This window comes from Scyliorhinus canicula, chromosome 5, assembly GCF_902713615.1.
Source record: "Scyliorhinus canicula chromosome 5, sScyCan1.1, whole genome shotgun sequence".
NCBI classification, from domain to species: domain Eukaryota; kingdom Metazoa; phylum Chordata; class Chondrichthyes; order Carcharhiniformes; family Scyliorhinidae; genus Scyliorhinus; species Scyliorhinus canicula.
The window spans coordinates 178,138,184-178,153,072 of record NC_052150.1 but is presented as its reverse complement, the minus strand read 5'-3'; the positions used below and the strand labels follow the sequence as shown (position 1 = coordinate 178,153,072).

The 14,889-nt window shown below is 47.1% G+C and overlaps 1 protein-coding gene across 1 annotated transcript in view; it reads right to left on the bottom strand.

The window, feature by feature from the left end:
• gpr158a (G protein-coupled receptor 158a) overlaps positions 1 to 14,889 on the bottom strand; it is an 827,720-nt gene that overhangs the window by 84,503 nt on the left and 728,328 nt on the right. The window contains exon 8 of the mRNA XM_038798141.1: positions 14,014 to 14,152. Coding sequence (XP_038654069.1) covers positions 14,014 to 14,152 — 139 coding nt within the window. The remainder of the gene's footprint in view (positions 1 to 14,013; positions 14,153 to 14,889) is intronic.

Genomic DNA, 14,889 nt, shown 5'->3' with positions numbered 1-14,889 from the left:
CCTGGGGAAGTGTAGAAACCTGCCTCAGACCCCAAGACACTTCGGACCACTGCTCAGCAGAATTAGATCTCAGAAACTGGGAAATATTTTTCAGGGAATAATTTCAGTGTCCCGCGGCCAAACGCTTCACTGCATGGAGGGTGCTTGCCAGGCTCAACGGATGTTGAACAAACCCCAGAGCAAGTTGGCTTTCAGCAGGAGTCTGAATACATCAGGACAAAAGTCCAAAACCCATGGGAAATTAGGTCACGATTTCCTGATCATTATGTGGCATTGCCCACACCCTGATGGTTTTCCCACTTATTACAATAGGATTCTGGTGCTTTTTTCCCCGGAACAGCATGTCTGATACAAGTCAGGGATGGCATTGTTGGATCACGGGAAGTTCTGAAACCCCACCCCTCCTGTTCCCTTAATTCAAGGACTAAGCTCAAAAAGATCTGTTTCTCACTCTAAAACAGGTTAAAAAGTTGGAAAACATTAACCAAAATATCACAGAATCTTAGAATTTACAGTGGAGAAGGAGGCCATTCGGCCCATTGAGTCTGCACCGGCTCTTGAAAAGAGCACCCACTTCAGCCCACACCTCCACCCCATTCCCGCAACCCAGTAACCCCACCTAACCTAACCTAAGGGCAATTTAGCATGGCCAATCCACCTAATCTGCACATTTTTGGACTGTGGGAGGAAACCGCGGCACCCGGAGGAAACCCATGCACACACGGGGAGAACGTGCAGACTCCGCACAGACACTGACCCAAGCCGGGAATCGATCCTGGGCACCTGAAGCTGTGAACATGAACTCCTGAGACCAAGCCAGAAAAGGGAAATGGGTACCCAGTAAATAGGGTATCAAGCATTGGTACAGGAACCAATTCCCCATTTATAACATTCTTTGTGGGAAATTCGATTCTGACTTATATTTCAACTTCAGACACAGTTTCCAGGAATCAGTTGTGTCATAAGTTGGAGGACTTGCCTGTATTCTTAATGTTGCTCATTTATCATATACCAGCTCCTGTTGTTTGGTAAAATATAGAACCAAAGTAACCAAGACTCTTGTATCAATTCCTGCTGATATTTCAGCTGAACTAATTCTGAAGTATGGATTTTAATGGGATTGACATGATGGGCCCTGACCCTTCCTTATTTAACATGCCATTATCTTCTTGTTGCTAATTGACTCTCCAGTTAATGTTCCTGATGGGTTTCTTCCTGATTCCTTTTATTTAGTTCATTAAACTGGAAATGATGAAGACAACATAATTTAGTAGCATGACTCAATTAACTATTTTTCATTTATGGCACTAGTTGCCTTTCAAATTAAGCAAATGTCATTTCAGATTTATTAAACAACAAAAGGTTTGCTCTATCTGGTATATAAGTAATGGAATGCGGGTTTTCTTTGTGGAAAACCTTCTTTAGTGATTCTGGGTGACTGTGTGGATGAAGCAATTGGTGACGGATGAATGAGCGGTGGTGAGGAACAATTTGGTGTAGAGTTCACCGATCATGTGCTTTTGAACAGGATTTGAATGTTTTATGACGAATAGACGTGAAAATTTGAGACATGACGGGCGAGATTCTCCGCAAATGCGGAGAATCGTAAAGACTGCCGTGGGACAGGCCGTGACCCACGGCAGCCTTCACGCCCACTTCCGGGGCCAATTCTCCCCCCCGGGCGGGGCTAGGAGCACGGCCCCGTGCGTCATGGCGGCGCGGCCTTGACGACAGTCATCAAGGCCGCACGTCAAGCGTCACGCCGGCTGACGCGGCCGATGATATCGGCCGCACATGCGCAGGTTGGACAACGTCAACCCGCGCATGCGCAGTTGGCGTCTTTTCCCTCAGCCGCCCCGCAAGACGTGGCGGCTTGATCTTGTGGGGCGGTGGAGGGAAACGAGTGCGTCCGTTACGGACTTTGCCCCCCTTGGCAATGCTGTGGTACTGCCGTGCCAATCAGGCCCCCAGATGCCCCAAATGGGCATCTGGCGCCCGTTTCACGACGGCAGCGAGCAGGTGTGTTTGCTGCTATGTTGAAACGGGCGTGAAGGCCCGGCCGCTCGGCCCATCGGCCTCGGAGAATCGCCGCTCGCCGTAAAAAACGGTGAGCGCCGTTTCGTGGCGTGGGTCGGGCATGGGTGGGGGGGAGAATAGCGGGAGGGCATGAAAAATGTCGGGAGCCCCCCCGCTATTCTCCCACCCGGCGTGGGGGGCTGAGAATCGCGCCCGACACCTCTCAGATGAGCTTTCTCTGTGGCCCCACTGAGTATGGGTGGATAAGAGTTCAGGTACATAAGTAAAGCAGACCCCAAAATAAGTACAATGGCATGTTGTTTGCAAGGTGGAAAGCAACATTTTTGTGTGATCCATGAATGTTTCAAAGTAACCAGTGAACAGGCCACATCTAATATGTATTCAGGTTGCCTGCCAGCATGTAGGTTTGCATAACACTGACCCAGATTTACCAGTCTCCGGATAGGCAGACTGGATGTGACCCCCGAGATGTGCGAGGAACCCTTCAAAATTTCCAGTGCAATGATTCCATGGAAATTGGCCGGAAATTTGAACTTTGTGTCAGAGACGTTGGGCAGTTCTGACTTACTAACCTACCCAGGAGATGTTAAACTGGAAAATTCTAGTCTAGCTTCTGGATAACTAGAGAGCTGACACCACCAACCCTCCTGCACCGACCTGGCCAAAATAGCCCCCATCATCTGATTATCCCCTCACACAGCCTGACCGCCTTCGACCCAAATTGACCTCAATGCACCCCCCACTCCCCAGCCTGACCTGTTCTGACCTCACAGCATGCCACCGCAACCCCTTATTCACCTTTCCCTCTTACAGACTTACATTTCTCAGTAGCTTTACAAATAAGTTTTGGGACATTTAAACTGGCAGCATGGTAGCACAGAATTTAGCACTGTGACTTCACAGCACCAGGGTCCCAGGTTCGATTCCCGGCTGGGTCACTGGGTCTGTGCGGAGTCTGCAAGTTCGCCCTGTGTCTGCGTGGGTTTCCTCCAGGTGCTCCGGTTTCCTCCCACAGTCCAAAGACATGCAGGTTAGGTGGGTTGGCCATGCTAAATTGCCGTTAGATTCCAAAAAGGTTAGGAGAGGTTATTGGGTTACGGGGATAGGGTGGAAGTAAGGGGTTAAGTGCGTCGGTGCAGACTCGATGGGCCAAATAGCCTCCTTCTGCACTCTTAAACTCATTACTTACAGAATATGGTAGCTAGCAGCATTAAAAAAAAAAGAGTGACTCCCTCCAAGACTTCCTGCGCTGAATCAGTCTGGAAGAATCCTCCATCAGACGATTGCCCAGAAAAATCAGACAAAATTAAGTGAGTATTATGTTTTGCCTGATTAGGGTCAGACATAGGCATTCCAATCCTGGTCGGGAGATTTAGACATTGTATCTATCATGAGAGTTGCCCAGAACTGTTTACATTCTGATACTGCTTTCTCTTGAGTTATATTGGGCAAGGCTTGCAGAAGACGCCTGCAGTCACCGTTTCCCTGCCAGCAAAGTTAATTGTCACCTATTAATTGACAATGACAAGTTTAACAAAATCCGTGCACCCCCTGTTTAAATTGAACTTAGCAGGCTGCTAATTAACTGCACACATTTGAAGAGATGTCCTTGGTGGGATACTTGAAGTGCTTCTCTGAATTTCAAATGCACAAAGTTGATTTGATTGACCATTAATGGTAACGCTTAATGAAAAAACAGATGTAACACTTAAGGCTGCATTTTTGATATGGTTATAATTTATTGCTAAGTGGAAATGAGAAATGAGTGCAAAGCTGACGCAAAATGAAGGGGATCAATTGCGCACAATATTTGACAGTCAGCTTATTATTATAATTTTCTCCATCTCCAGCTGAAGATTCAGAAATGTGCTGGGAGCACACGAGAGTTGGATGTGAAAAATTGCAGTTGAGGTGGAATTGCCCTTGCCAGCAGGAGGATGCCAATGGGTCAATTTGCATTCTCGTAACAAGCTGGACACCCGATTCTCCAAGCCTCTGTGATTCTCTGGCCCTCTGGGCTGGGATTCACGTGGGCATGGATTGGTACAAGTGTTTGGCAGTAGGCCAAGGCGATTAGTATTTAAGGTATGTGCCCCCAAAGCCCATCAGAGGGCCCCCTCCCCCCACAATGCAAATCCTGCCCACCGCCCCTTCCCCCCTCATAGCAGAGAATCCCCTCCAGGGCAACAAACATGCACCATCACCACCCCCCAACAGCCAGCCCTGCCAAGAAGATAAAGAGCTGTTCAGGTGGAGAGTGAAACAATCCATGGCTTTTTGACTCACCTGTCCCTTCTACCTACTGCCTCCGATTGATATCTAGAAAGCAGCAGCTGCTACTGAAATCAAAATCAATCTACGTATCTGGCTGTCTGGAAGGTGTCAATTACAGCCTACTAAGAGCTATTTCTCTTTGAAGTGAATAGAAGCTTTGCAGATCAAAAGATCTGAGAGGGTTTAATACCTTGTGATGTAGTTTTGGTTTTCTATAAAGTTACAGTTGCTGCTTTATGGACAACTACCTGATGCGGCAGGTGTAATGCACAGATGTGTGTAAAAGCAGTGATTTTTGCACTTTCTTTTGCTTCCAGGATGGGATGACTGATGGGCGTGGGTTCCCTGCTATGGGGGAGGGGGGGGAATCCTTGGTGGGACGATGTCTGTCGTGGGTGTCTCTAGTATGGGTGTCTCTGGTGGGGGAATCATTGTGGGGATTGGGTCACCTTTGTGCGCCTGTGCCTTCTGTGGGTGGGGGGGGGGGGTGGGGGTGGGGGGGGTGGGGGGGGAGGGGGAGTTTAACCAGCAATTCCCATGGTTGGAGAGGCCCCTACTTTTTTTTGGGAGGGGGCAAGATTTGCATTGTGGGGGGGGGGGGGGAGGTGTGCTAGCCTTGCAATTGGGTTGCCCATGCAAAATGACACTCAAGAACAGGAATATTGACAGATCCCTTGCGATCCCTGGCATTTAAATTTGCATGGCAAGGGATATTGTGAGGCCTCTGTCCTCGGGGCTGTTTAGCACACTGGGCTAAATCGCTGGCTTTGAAAGCAGACCAAGGCAGGCCAGCAACACGGTTCGATTCCCGAAACAGCCTCCCCGAACAGGCGCCGGAATGTGGCGACTAGGGGCTTTTCACAGTAACTTCATTGAAGCCTACTCGTGACAATAAGCAATTTTCATTTTTTCATATTGAATTACTTTTGGCCAACACTCCCAGCACTAGCGATTCTGCTCCGGCAGCAGAACACAGGGCGGGATTTACCATTCCTCAATGCTTATTTCATAATCGGTGATTGGTTGGAGAATCTCTTTTTAAGATGGCGTCATCGAGGAGTACACCGCATGCCATTAGGACGGCCTCAGGATGTGACCTGAAGGCCTTCCCCTGATGCTCCGCCGACGATGCGCCGATGTTCCCGATTGCATGGGGGACGAATAGTCTCAGCCGTCGGAAACTTGGCGTGATGGCTTCGTTCTGTGTCCAGAGCCGCCAAGAGTCGAGCGAGAGCCGTGCTGCTGGTGGGGGTGGTGCAGGGGTGATGAGCGGGAGTCCAGGGGGCCACTATCTGGCAGGTCGGGCCCAGACATAGCCGGGGCCATGTTGTACGCCGTGACCGCTGCAGGTCATCACGGTGCGCATGCGCGACCATGGACCTGGCAATTCCCAGCCGTTTATATCGGGAAGGCCATCAGAGGATCGGTGTTGGGGCCGCGCCGATTTCTTCCACATAAAATGCCACAGAGCCTCCGGACATAGCCTGGAAATTGGTGAATCCAGCCCAAAGTCTCCCGAACAGAGAATCCAGCCTATTATGTACGACTGATGATATATTTTATGACTGGGGTGTTTCCACTGAGCTATCTTGCAGCGTAGTTCGATGTAGACAGGCATTTAGATATCTAATTTGTGCCATTGGGATTCCAGTCACAGGTTCCTTTTGGAAAGGGGCTCTGTGGACACTCCCAGAGGAATTAGAGACCCTGGCCTGATAAATATGGGGAGGGACTGGGGGAGCATGACCACCAGGTTCTGGAGGGGGAGGTGTAATTAAATCCCACATATTTCAGATGTGAAGGTTTTGCCGAAGTTAACAACAGGGATCTTCTGATTTCTGCCGTGCAGGAGGCCAATTTGATAGATTGGTTGGTTGTCGGAAGGGCTAGCCAGTGGTAGGGAGCTGCAGCCCAGGGAAACTTGAAGACGGTCCCAAGCAAGTGGGAAAGATCAAAAATCAAGTGTTGTTGGGAAATGTGTGAAGCCTGACAATACTGAAGGAAAGTTCAGGGGCTGGATTCTCCACTTCGCGATGGCGGAAGTGTGAATCGCAATCGGTGAGAGAATTGTGCAAAGTTGAAAAATCAGGGTTTGCACCCAGTGATTCGGACGCCATGCTCTGGTCCCTTGCTGTTGACGATATCGATGTTTGCGTCATGCGCCAGCGTATCCATGCAAAACCATTATTTGCATGGATAGTAATATCATTAGCGATGTGGACACTTGGTGCTCCACCCTTTTGCGATGCTCCGCCCCTCTTGGGCGCGAATTAGTGCCAATATTTACAAGCGGGACCTGGGTTCCATGGCTGCTGAGGATGAGCAGGAGACTAGGGGTGGAACGGTAGCACAGTGTTGCTTCACAGCGCCAGGGACCCGGGTTCTGTTGAGCGCTGCCTGTGTCCTTTGAATGCTCAGATGGCCTTTGATCATCTGGGAGCCCAACCAGGCCACAGACTGGAGACCCTCATACCCCAGCTGCTTTGTCAAGTGGATGGGCATGGCCAAGCTCAATCAGGGGCCTACTTGTGACAAGAAACGATTATTAATTAATTAGGTGTTGGCACTCCTCAGAAGGGATGCTCCATTGCAGAGGATGCAGAGAATCAGCAGAACTCACCCCAACCAGAGGACGCCTGCTGAGTGTTCTAGAACAGTGCTTCTCAAACTATCTGATGTGGTGGACCGGCAGTTTTTTTTTTCAATGTACCAGGGACCGGTGAGCGAAACAGGCCAATCCAGGATTACTGTCTCTTTCTTTTCTGGAAACACTCCACGTACCGGCAGACGATGGCTCGCGTACTGGCACCGGTACGCATACCACACTTTGAGAAGCACTGTTCTAGAACACTCACTGGTTCTCTACCCATCTCAGGACAGAGGCCTCACAAGTGACTCTGACCCCTCTGGACAACCAGCTGTATCCTCCTGGTGAGACTGGCAGGGCTGACAATCTGTGCCACACCTCCTAGGTGGTGTTCAGGAGGACAGGCTTGAATCTGCAGCCAACACTGGGGAAGAGGTGTCCCTCCTCCCTTCACTGACATGGAGCTGTGGGTCCACCTCAGACTCCCAAACTCCGAGGCCTGGTCTGCAGTGAGCCAGCTCGGTGGCTGTAGTGAGTGTGTGGTAAGTGGAGCGCTTATAAACAGCTGTCCGGCTCTTTCGCGCTAACTCCTGCCCCAGTTGCTAAAATGCCCACTGGGCTGGGAATTGCTCTCAATTCGTGCCAGCTGACTGCTGGTCCATTTGCATGGCCTGACTCGCTTACCAAATAAGATTCCCAATGGAAATGCTTGTCGCATGCTATTCAGTCCTGGTGGCAACACTTAATCTCTCAAATGGAGACTTCCCGCCCAGAGATCAGTTTGGTGTAGAGCTTGGTTATTGTCACACAGAATATACAACAGTAACAGGACATTCTGCTCAACCAGTCCAAACTTGTGTTTGTGCTGCTAACTAGGGCCCTCAACAGTGTGCGGTCCATCTCCCGCGCCACTACCCTCGACCCCTTCCCTCCCTCCCAGAACAAGGATAGAGTCCCCCTCGTTCTCACATTTCCTCCCACCAGCCTCCATATGCAAAGCATAATCCTCCGCCATTTTTGCCAACTCCAGGATGATGCCACCACCAAACACATCTTCCCTTCACTCCCTCTGTCAGCATTCTGCAGAGACCGTTCCCTCCGAGATAATCTAGTCCACTCCTCCACCATACTCAACATCTCTCCCATCACCCATGGCACCTTCCCATGCAATTGCAGGCCCAAAACACTCATTCCAGGTTAAGCAGCATTTCACTTGCATCTCTTTCAATTTGGTCGATTGCATTCGCTGCTCCCAATGTGGTTTCCTCTCTGTCGGAGAGACCAAACGCAGACTGCATGATTGCTTTGCTGAGCACCTTCGATCTGTGCACATTCAGGAACTTAATCTTCCCATTGCTTTCCATTTTAACAAAAGACCCTGCTCCCATGCCCACATGTCTGTCCTTGGCCTGCTGCAATGTTCCAGTGAAGCTCAACGCAAACTGAGGGAACAACATCTCATCTTTCGGTTAGGCACGCTATAGCCTTCCAGTCTCAACATCGAATTCAACAACTTAAGATGATTAGCTCATCCCCACCTCGACCCCTTTGTTTTTATCCCATTTCATTTTAACTGTCTTTTACCATTTCTTTCTTTCTTGTCTTTCTTTATATATATTTATCACTCCTATCTTATCCTCCTTTCCTTACCTTTTCTCCCCTTTGCTTCCCCATTCCCCTCCCCCCACATCTACATCTGTTACAGTTCACCCTTTGATGTTAGTTTCTATGCTGTTTGGCCTTTTATATCTTTTGTTCTCTCTGGGGACTGCCATTAGCACTCTCTCCCTTGGTTTCTGTGGCTATTAGCACCCCATTTACCTGGGTTTCTGTGACTCATCTTTCATTCTCACTCCACAATATAAATATTTCCCACTTTCTCTGTCTTTTAGCTTTGACAAAGGGTTATCTGGACTCGAAACATTCACTCTTTTCTCTCCCTGCAGATGCTGCCAGACCTGTTGAGATTTACCAGCATTTTCTGTTTGATTTCAGATTCCAGCATCCGCAGTAATTTGCTTTTATTCAAGGTTCCTTGGACAACACCTTCTGAACCCACAACCACTACCATCTAGAAGGACAAAAGCAGCCGTTACCTGGGAACCCCACCACCTGAAGGTTCCTCTCCAGGTCACTCACCACCCTAACTTGGAAATATATTGCCGTTCCTTTATTGTCACTGGGGCAACATCCCGGAACACCCTCCCTAACAGTACAATGGGTGTACCTACACCTGAAGTACTGCAGCAGTTCAGAAAGGCAACTCATCACAACCTTCTGAAGTGCAAATAGGGATGTGCAATAAATGCTGGCCTAACCCACATCCCATAAAAATAATCTTTTTTCAATTTACCGCACACAACTCTTTTACTATTTGGGCCGATTTTCTCTCAGCCACAGTCAGCGTCTAGGAGGCAAAGGCGATTGGACGTTCATGACCATCGCTCATCCAATGATACAGGATTGCCCCAATCCCATACAGTGTAGCATTGCACATGCCATATAATGGTTTTGAAGGGTCGAAATGCGGCAACATACCCGAAGAGGACAACTGCCACTTCACCTTAAATGTCTCATTTGGGCCTTGTTCCATTCCTAACACTGGTGTTTCTTGAGGAGCGAGTGAAGCGGGGCCAGGATGGTTGCCAGATTTGGAATAAACTGCCCATAGTAATTTACTAATCCAAGAAAAGAGCGAAACGCAGTGGCATTTCGTGGTGAAGGGGCCATTTTGATGGCTCTCGCTTACTTGGTGGCTGGTGCCAGCCATCTCAGTCCACCCAACACCCCAAATATATTACATCTTTCACATGAAATGCACAATGTGAGCGGACCCCATACACAGAAAAATGTTTCAGCACCGCCTCGAGGCTCTACAAATGTTCTTGATCCGTGATCCCGGTGAATAACACATCATCTAAGTAAACGGCAACGTGTGGCAATCCGCGAAGGATGTTCTCCCTGATGCGCTGGAAGACTGCACATGTCGAGGATACTCCGAACGGGAGCCGGGTTTTCTTCTGGAGTCCCTTGTGCATGTCGATTGTGACGTACGTCGGTGAGGATTTATCAAGCTCCAGCTGTAGGTAAGCGTTGCTGATGTCCAATTTGTAAATGTACAGAGAGAGACCAATGTGGTAAAGGATACCGGTCCAACTTCGAAGCAGTGTTCACTGTCAATTTATAGTCTCCACAGAGGTGGACTGCCTTTTCCGCTTTTATTATGGGACTACCAGCGCTGCCCAATCGACGAAGCACATCGGCCTAATGATGCCCAAACTCTCCAAACGACAAAGTTTGGTCTTAATTTTCTCCACTAAAGCGGAGAGAACAAGCCGCCATGTCAGCCGAAGTTACCTTGTTTTATAAGAGCAAAGGTGTTCTGTGTCACCACAGAAACGGTAGCTCCCATATCCAAATCCATTTATATCATATGGCCATTCACCTGTATCAGAAGACAAATGGGACCACACGGGGTGATGCCAATCAGTTTAGCTGCATCTCAGCCTCTTCTGGATCATCCAGATGCTCGGCCCTGGGGCTGAAGCCAACTTTGGCCAGTGGGCCTGTAGCTCTGGCCCTTCTGCCTGTGAGCAAACCTAGACCGGCATCCACATGTTGCGCACGGGCCGGAATAGCCTTCAGCCGAGACCGGTAATTTTACACATCTTGGTGGGCAGCTCTTTGCCCAGAGGCTGGAGTCACCATGGCAGTCGGTCTGGCCAGTAAGGATACCATGTGAGGGGCGATGCCCCAAAAATGTCACCTCCATCTCTTGTACCTCTTGGATGCCGCTTTCCGCCTTGGACACCGCTTTCCGGGCTTTCATGGGACAAGGAGATCTGCAGTGTCGGATAAAAATCAAGGAAGTTTCACCCAAAGGTTTTTTCTGCGTTTCCATATTATTTACACCTCAGAGCAAATGATCGGGGAGCATATCTGAGAAAGCAATTCCATACTCACAAAACCCGTTTATCTTTCGTAGCCGTGATACGAACTCGGTGACCGGCTCACTGGGAAACCTCTCCGCCAGATTGAGCCGATATCTTTGGATGATCACTGATGGGACTGAGTGGGACCACAAGTGCCACGGGTTGGTCAAACGATTGAGTATCTGGCACCGCCGGGTACACGAGACTCCAGATCATCTCCACGTGCATGACCATCTGGCACGCATTCTTTGTGATGTTGTTGGCCAGGAATAAGTAATTGCTTCCAGTCTTCAACACCGGCGTCAAATGCACCTAACCGCCCAAACAGAGGCATGGCATATTACGTAAATCCAAACCTGGGTCCAGAAAATCAAGGAGGTGGCTCAGCCATGTAGGCCGCAGCATCGACAGCAAACCAGTTTACTCCTTGTGCCAGTTTATTAAGGACATGGGGAGTCCACACTAAGTAAAAATAAAGAAGCGTTGTTTTATTTATAACACAATATATATACTGCCCGGTAGATCACTCCCGCGTCCCTATCTTGTACATTTGAATAATTGGGATCTGAAGAGCAACTGGGGATAATTTTCATGAGGCACAATTCATGAGTGGGCAGTACGTGAATCCAGTCCTTTTCCTACTTGTGAAGCCAACCAGCTTCTTATGCTAATTGCTATGGCGTAGTTTTGGATTGGCAATTTCTGCCAATAGGTCGATTGGTTTCCTGTGTTGATGTGTTGATAAACAGTTTGCCAATCAGGAACAAGGCAGGAAATCGAGTGGACCATCCATGGTCGATTTTTAAAAGGGAGGGCCACACATTTTGAGAATTGCGAAACTCTGCAAACATCTCTCCACATCGTGCTCCTTTCTTCAGAACTTAAATCTACCCCTTTTACCAATCTTGTTATCTCCTCTGCCTTTGCTTCGGTGTCATTCTTTTGTCTAAGTATGCCCTTGCGTGAAGTGCTTTGGGATATTCTTCCACATTTAAAGGAACTTTCTAACCGTACGTTGCTGATGCCGTTTTTGAGTCATGCTCTGCAATTTTGACATTTTAACCTTCCACCTACCCTGCACATCTTTGGGTTCTGGGGGCGAAACCCACGGGTAAAATGTGCAAACTCCACACGGACAGTGACCCAGAGCAGGGATCGAACCTGGGACCTCGGTGCCGTGAGTCAATGGGGCTAACCCACTGCGCCATCGTGCTGCCCTTCATCATTTATAAAGCCTGCATCAGATTCAAACAAAAATGATGAAGAAAAGATGATTCCCTCTGCCAGCTCCTCACTAGTAGAATTATGTGAAGGTAGAACCTCTTAGACTTTATATACACAATGAGCGATAAACGTAGATGCATTTCAGATGAGGTAGTCTCATTTTATTCAACTATCGAGCTACATCAACAAACCCCTGAACGGGAAATTTAAACAGCCGATGAAAACAGATGATCTATTTTTGAATAAAGTGGAAAGAATCAATATCTGTGTATATATTCTTCCTTCAATTGAAAAGATGACACATTTCCAATCCTGCAAACTGTCAGCAGAGTGAAAGGCTTTTCTGTTTTGCATCAGCGGGCTCTCTGCAGTGCAGATGCATGCACAAATTGGCATGGATTATACAAGCAGCTCACATACATGTAATGGGTGATGGCATTGGAGGTCATGCACATATGCTATGCTGTGACATCAGATTGCATTGCAGCAGCAACAGTGGCATGCAGTTAGACCTGGATTATCCAAGGTTGTATAATGATAATTACAGAATCGGAAAACCTAGAAACAAGGATTAAGCAGCTTACATTTACATATCCGACTGTTTCTAATTCAGACAAGTAATTGTTCACACGATGGATTCTAGTTATTATTATAGAAATGTGCAACACAAATAAATGATACATTGGAAATGACAGAGTTTCACCGCAATAGGGTGTGGTTAATGTTGAGTACAATTTAAGGGGAACAATTTCAGAAAATACAGATAATGTTAGGATAAACCAAGGACAGAGGTGGTACTATATCATCCATGGTAGTTTACAGAACTTATACTGGACCGAGATGACTCATAATTTTGCCTCCAGCAAGCCTGCAGTGTGATTTCGGCACCATTTTCAAATGAGAAATGATTTTTGTTGCTCCTCTGAATGAGATCCCGTAAAACCCACAGAAACAAAAACGGCATTTGACATTAACTACTTAAAGTAAATAAAATCTACTACCACTGCTTCCACCAGAGGCTTGATGCAATTGGACATTTCACAGTGAGTGCTGCTGCTATTTTCTGCAGTCCTCTGTTAGATTGGACAGTTGAGGGGAAACTGAAATGACACTGCTCTGTGTTAATAATGAGGGGATCAATTGGCTATTTTGTTAGTGGACTTGACGCAGTGGATTTGACGCATTGAAACATTGAAAATAAGCACGTCAATGGCTTCATAAAATTAGTGGGTAAAATAAGTTACATTCAAATAGACAGGCTCCTGCCCAGGATCACAGAGTGCACTTGTGATGACTAGTCTGCTCAGAAAGCCAATGTGGACAGTCAAGGTGAACAATCCTGACCGTGGCAAAAGGATTGTTCAGGCTGCTGTCCATTTATTTAGTCCATTTCATGATGTTGCAACCATGCAATACAAATCCCCCACCCTCACTACACCACCAGTTAACCCATAGTAACAATTGAAATCAATATGGTCATCAATGAAATGGGATATGGGTATGCATGGTCAACTGCTTATAATGTGTATACAGCAAACATTCATAAAGCACAGGCTATCTGCCACAAGGAGCTTTGTCTGTGCTCAGGTACCCAAAATTGGGTCACCACTGTGTGGTATAAAGCCTCACCACGGCACCCCTCGTACTTCTGATCTCCAAAGACGGTCTTCGAGATATGTTATTGTTCATGTGACAAGATCACTGTTTGTCAGTTGACTGCGTCACAGTAATTCTTGCGTAAGGAAGATTAATCAAATCAAAAAAAGACTGGAGGAAAATAGACAACTGAAGCCAAGGAATTTGTGCAGCATGAATTGAATAAACATGTGAGTTATTTTCCAAATACTCCTCCTCCCACTCCAATTCTTTTGAAAAGCAGAAAATAAAAAGGCATGCCCCACCCCTATACTTCCTCTTAGCTTTTAGTTGATTAGATTTAAGAGCCAGCAGTTATCTTACCTGATGGTATGGAATACAGCAGATATAATGAGCTCATTATGGACAGCTACAGCCATGTAGCGTGGTTCATGAAATGCTGATGGAACTGTCCGTACTGCATAGCAGAGATATACCCCCCAGAGGAGGAAGAGAAATTCAGCTGCAGAAGAAAAAGCAGAGAAGGAATGGAGTGACTTTGAGCTTCATGCACAATCAAAACTTTCTTTAGAAAGGCCAACCTCCTGTATTTCAACAAAATAAATTCCAATTAGCTTCTGCAAAACCCAAACTTTTTCCACATGTGACTTAACTAAAAGCTGCTTGGTTTGGAAATCCAGTTGTCTGCAGTGCTTCGGGACAGGATGATGTCACATGAGTGAGCTCTACTCTTTAAGTCCACTCTTAAATTACGTACAGCAACTCTTCATGGGATTAAAGAGTTAACTGATTTTTTTTTGAGTCAAATATTTGACAGCACAACTGCAAAGTTCATGGTATAATCCTTCCCAGCATAGGACAAGTGGTCAGAAGCAAACAAAAAGTGTTAAAGCAAGTGAAGAAAGGGCAATGGAGGTATGGAACAGACTCTCAGAGAAACTATTTGATTTGGGGGTCAATGAATTCACCATCAACATGGAGCTGGGTTGATGCCATTGGAGTAGGGGAATTAAATAAATATTAACCAGATCATCTAATTATTTTGCAGAGGAGTTGGGGAAGGAAATTCATTTTCCATAAAGTAGGAGGCTAGTCAGTAGGAGGGAAGTCTGTGATTGAATGCTCCATTGAACTGGAGTTTCTGATGTATAACCTTCAAAAGATAAAATAATGGCATCTTTCATAATATGACAATAGAAACATAATGAACCGTATTATTCTATATGCCAGCATCACATA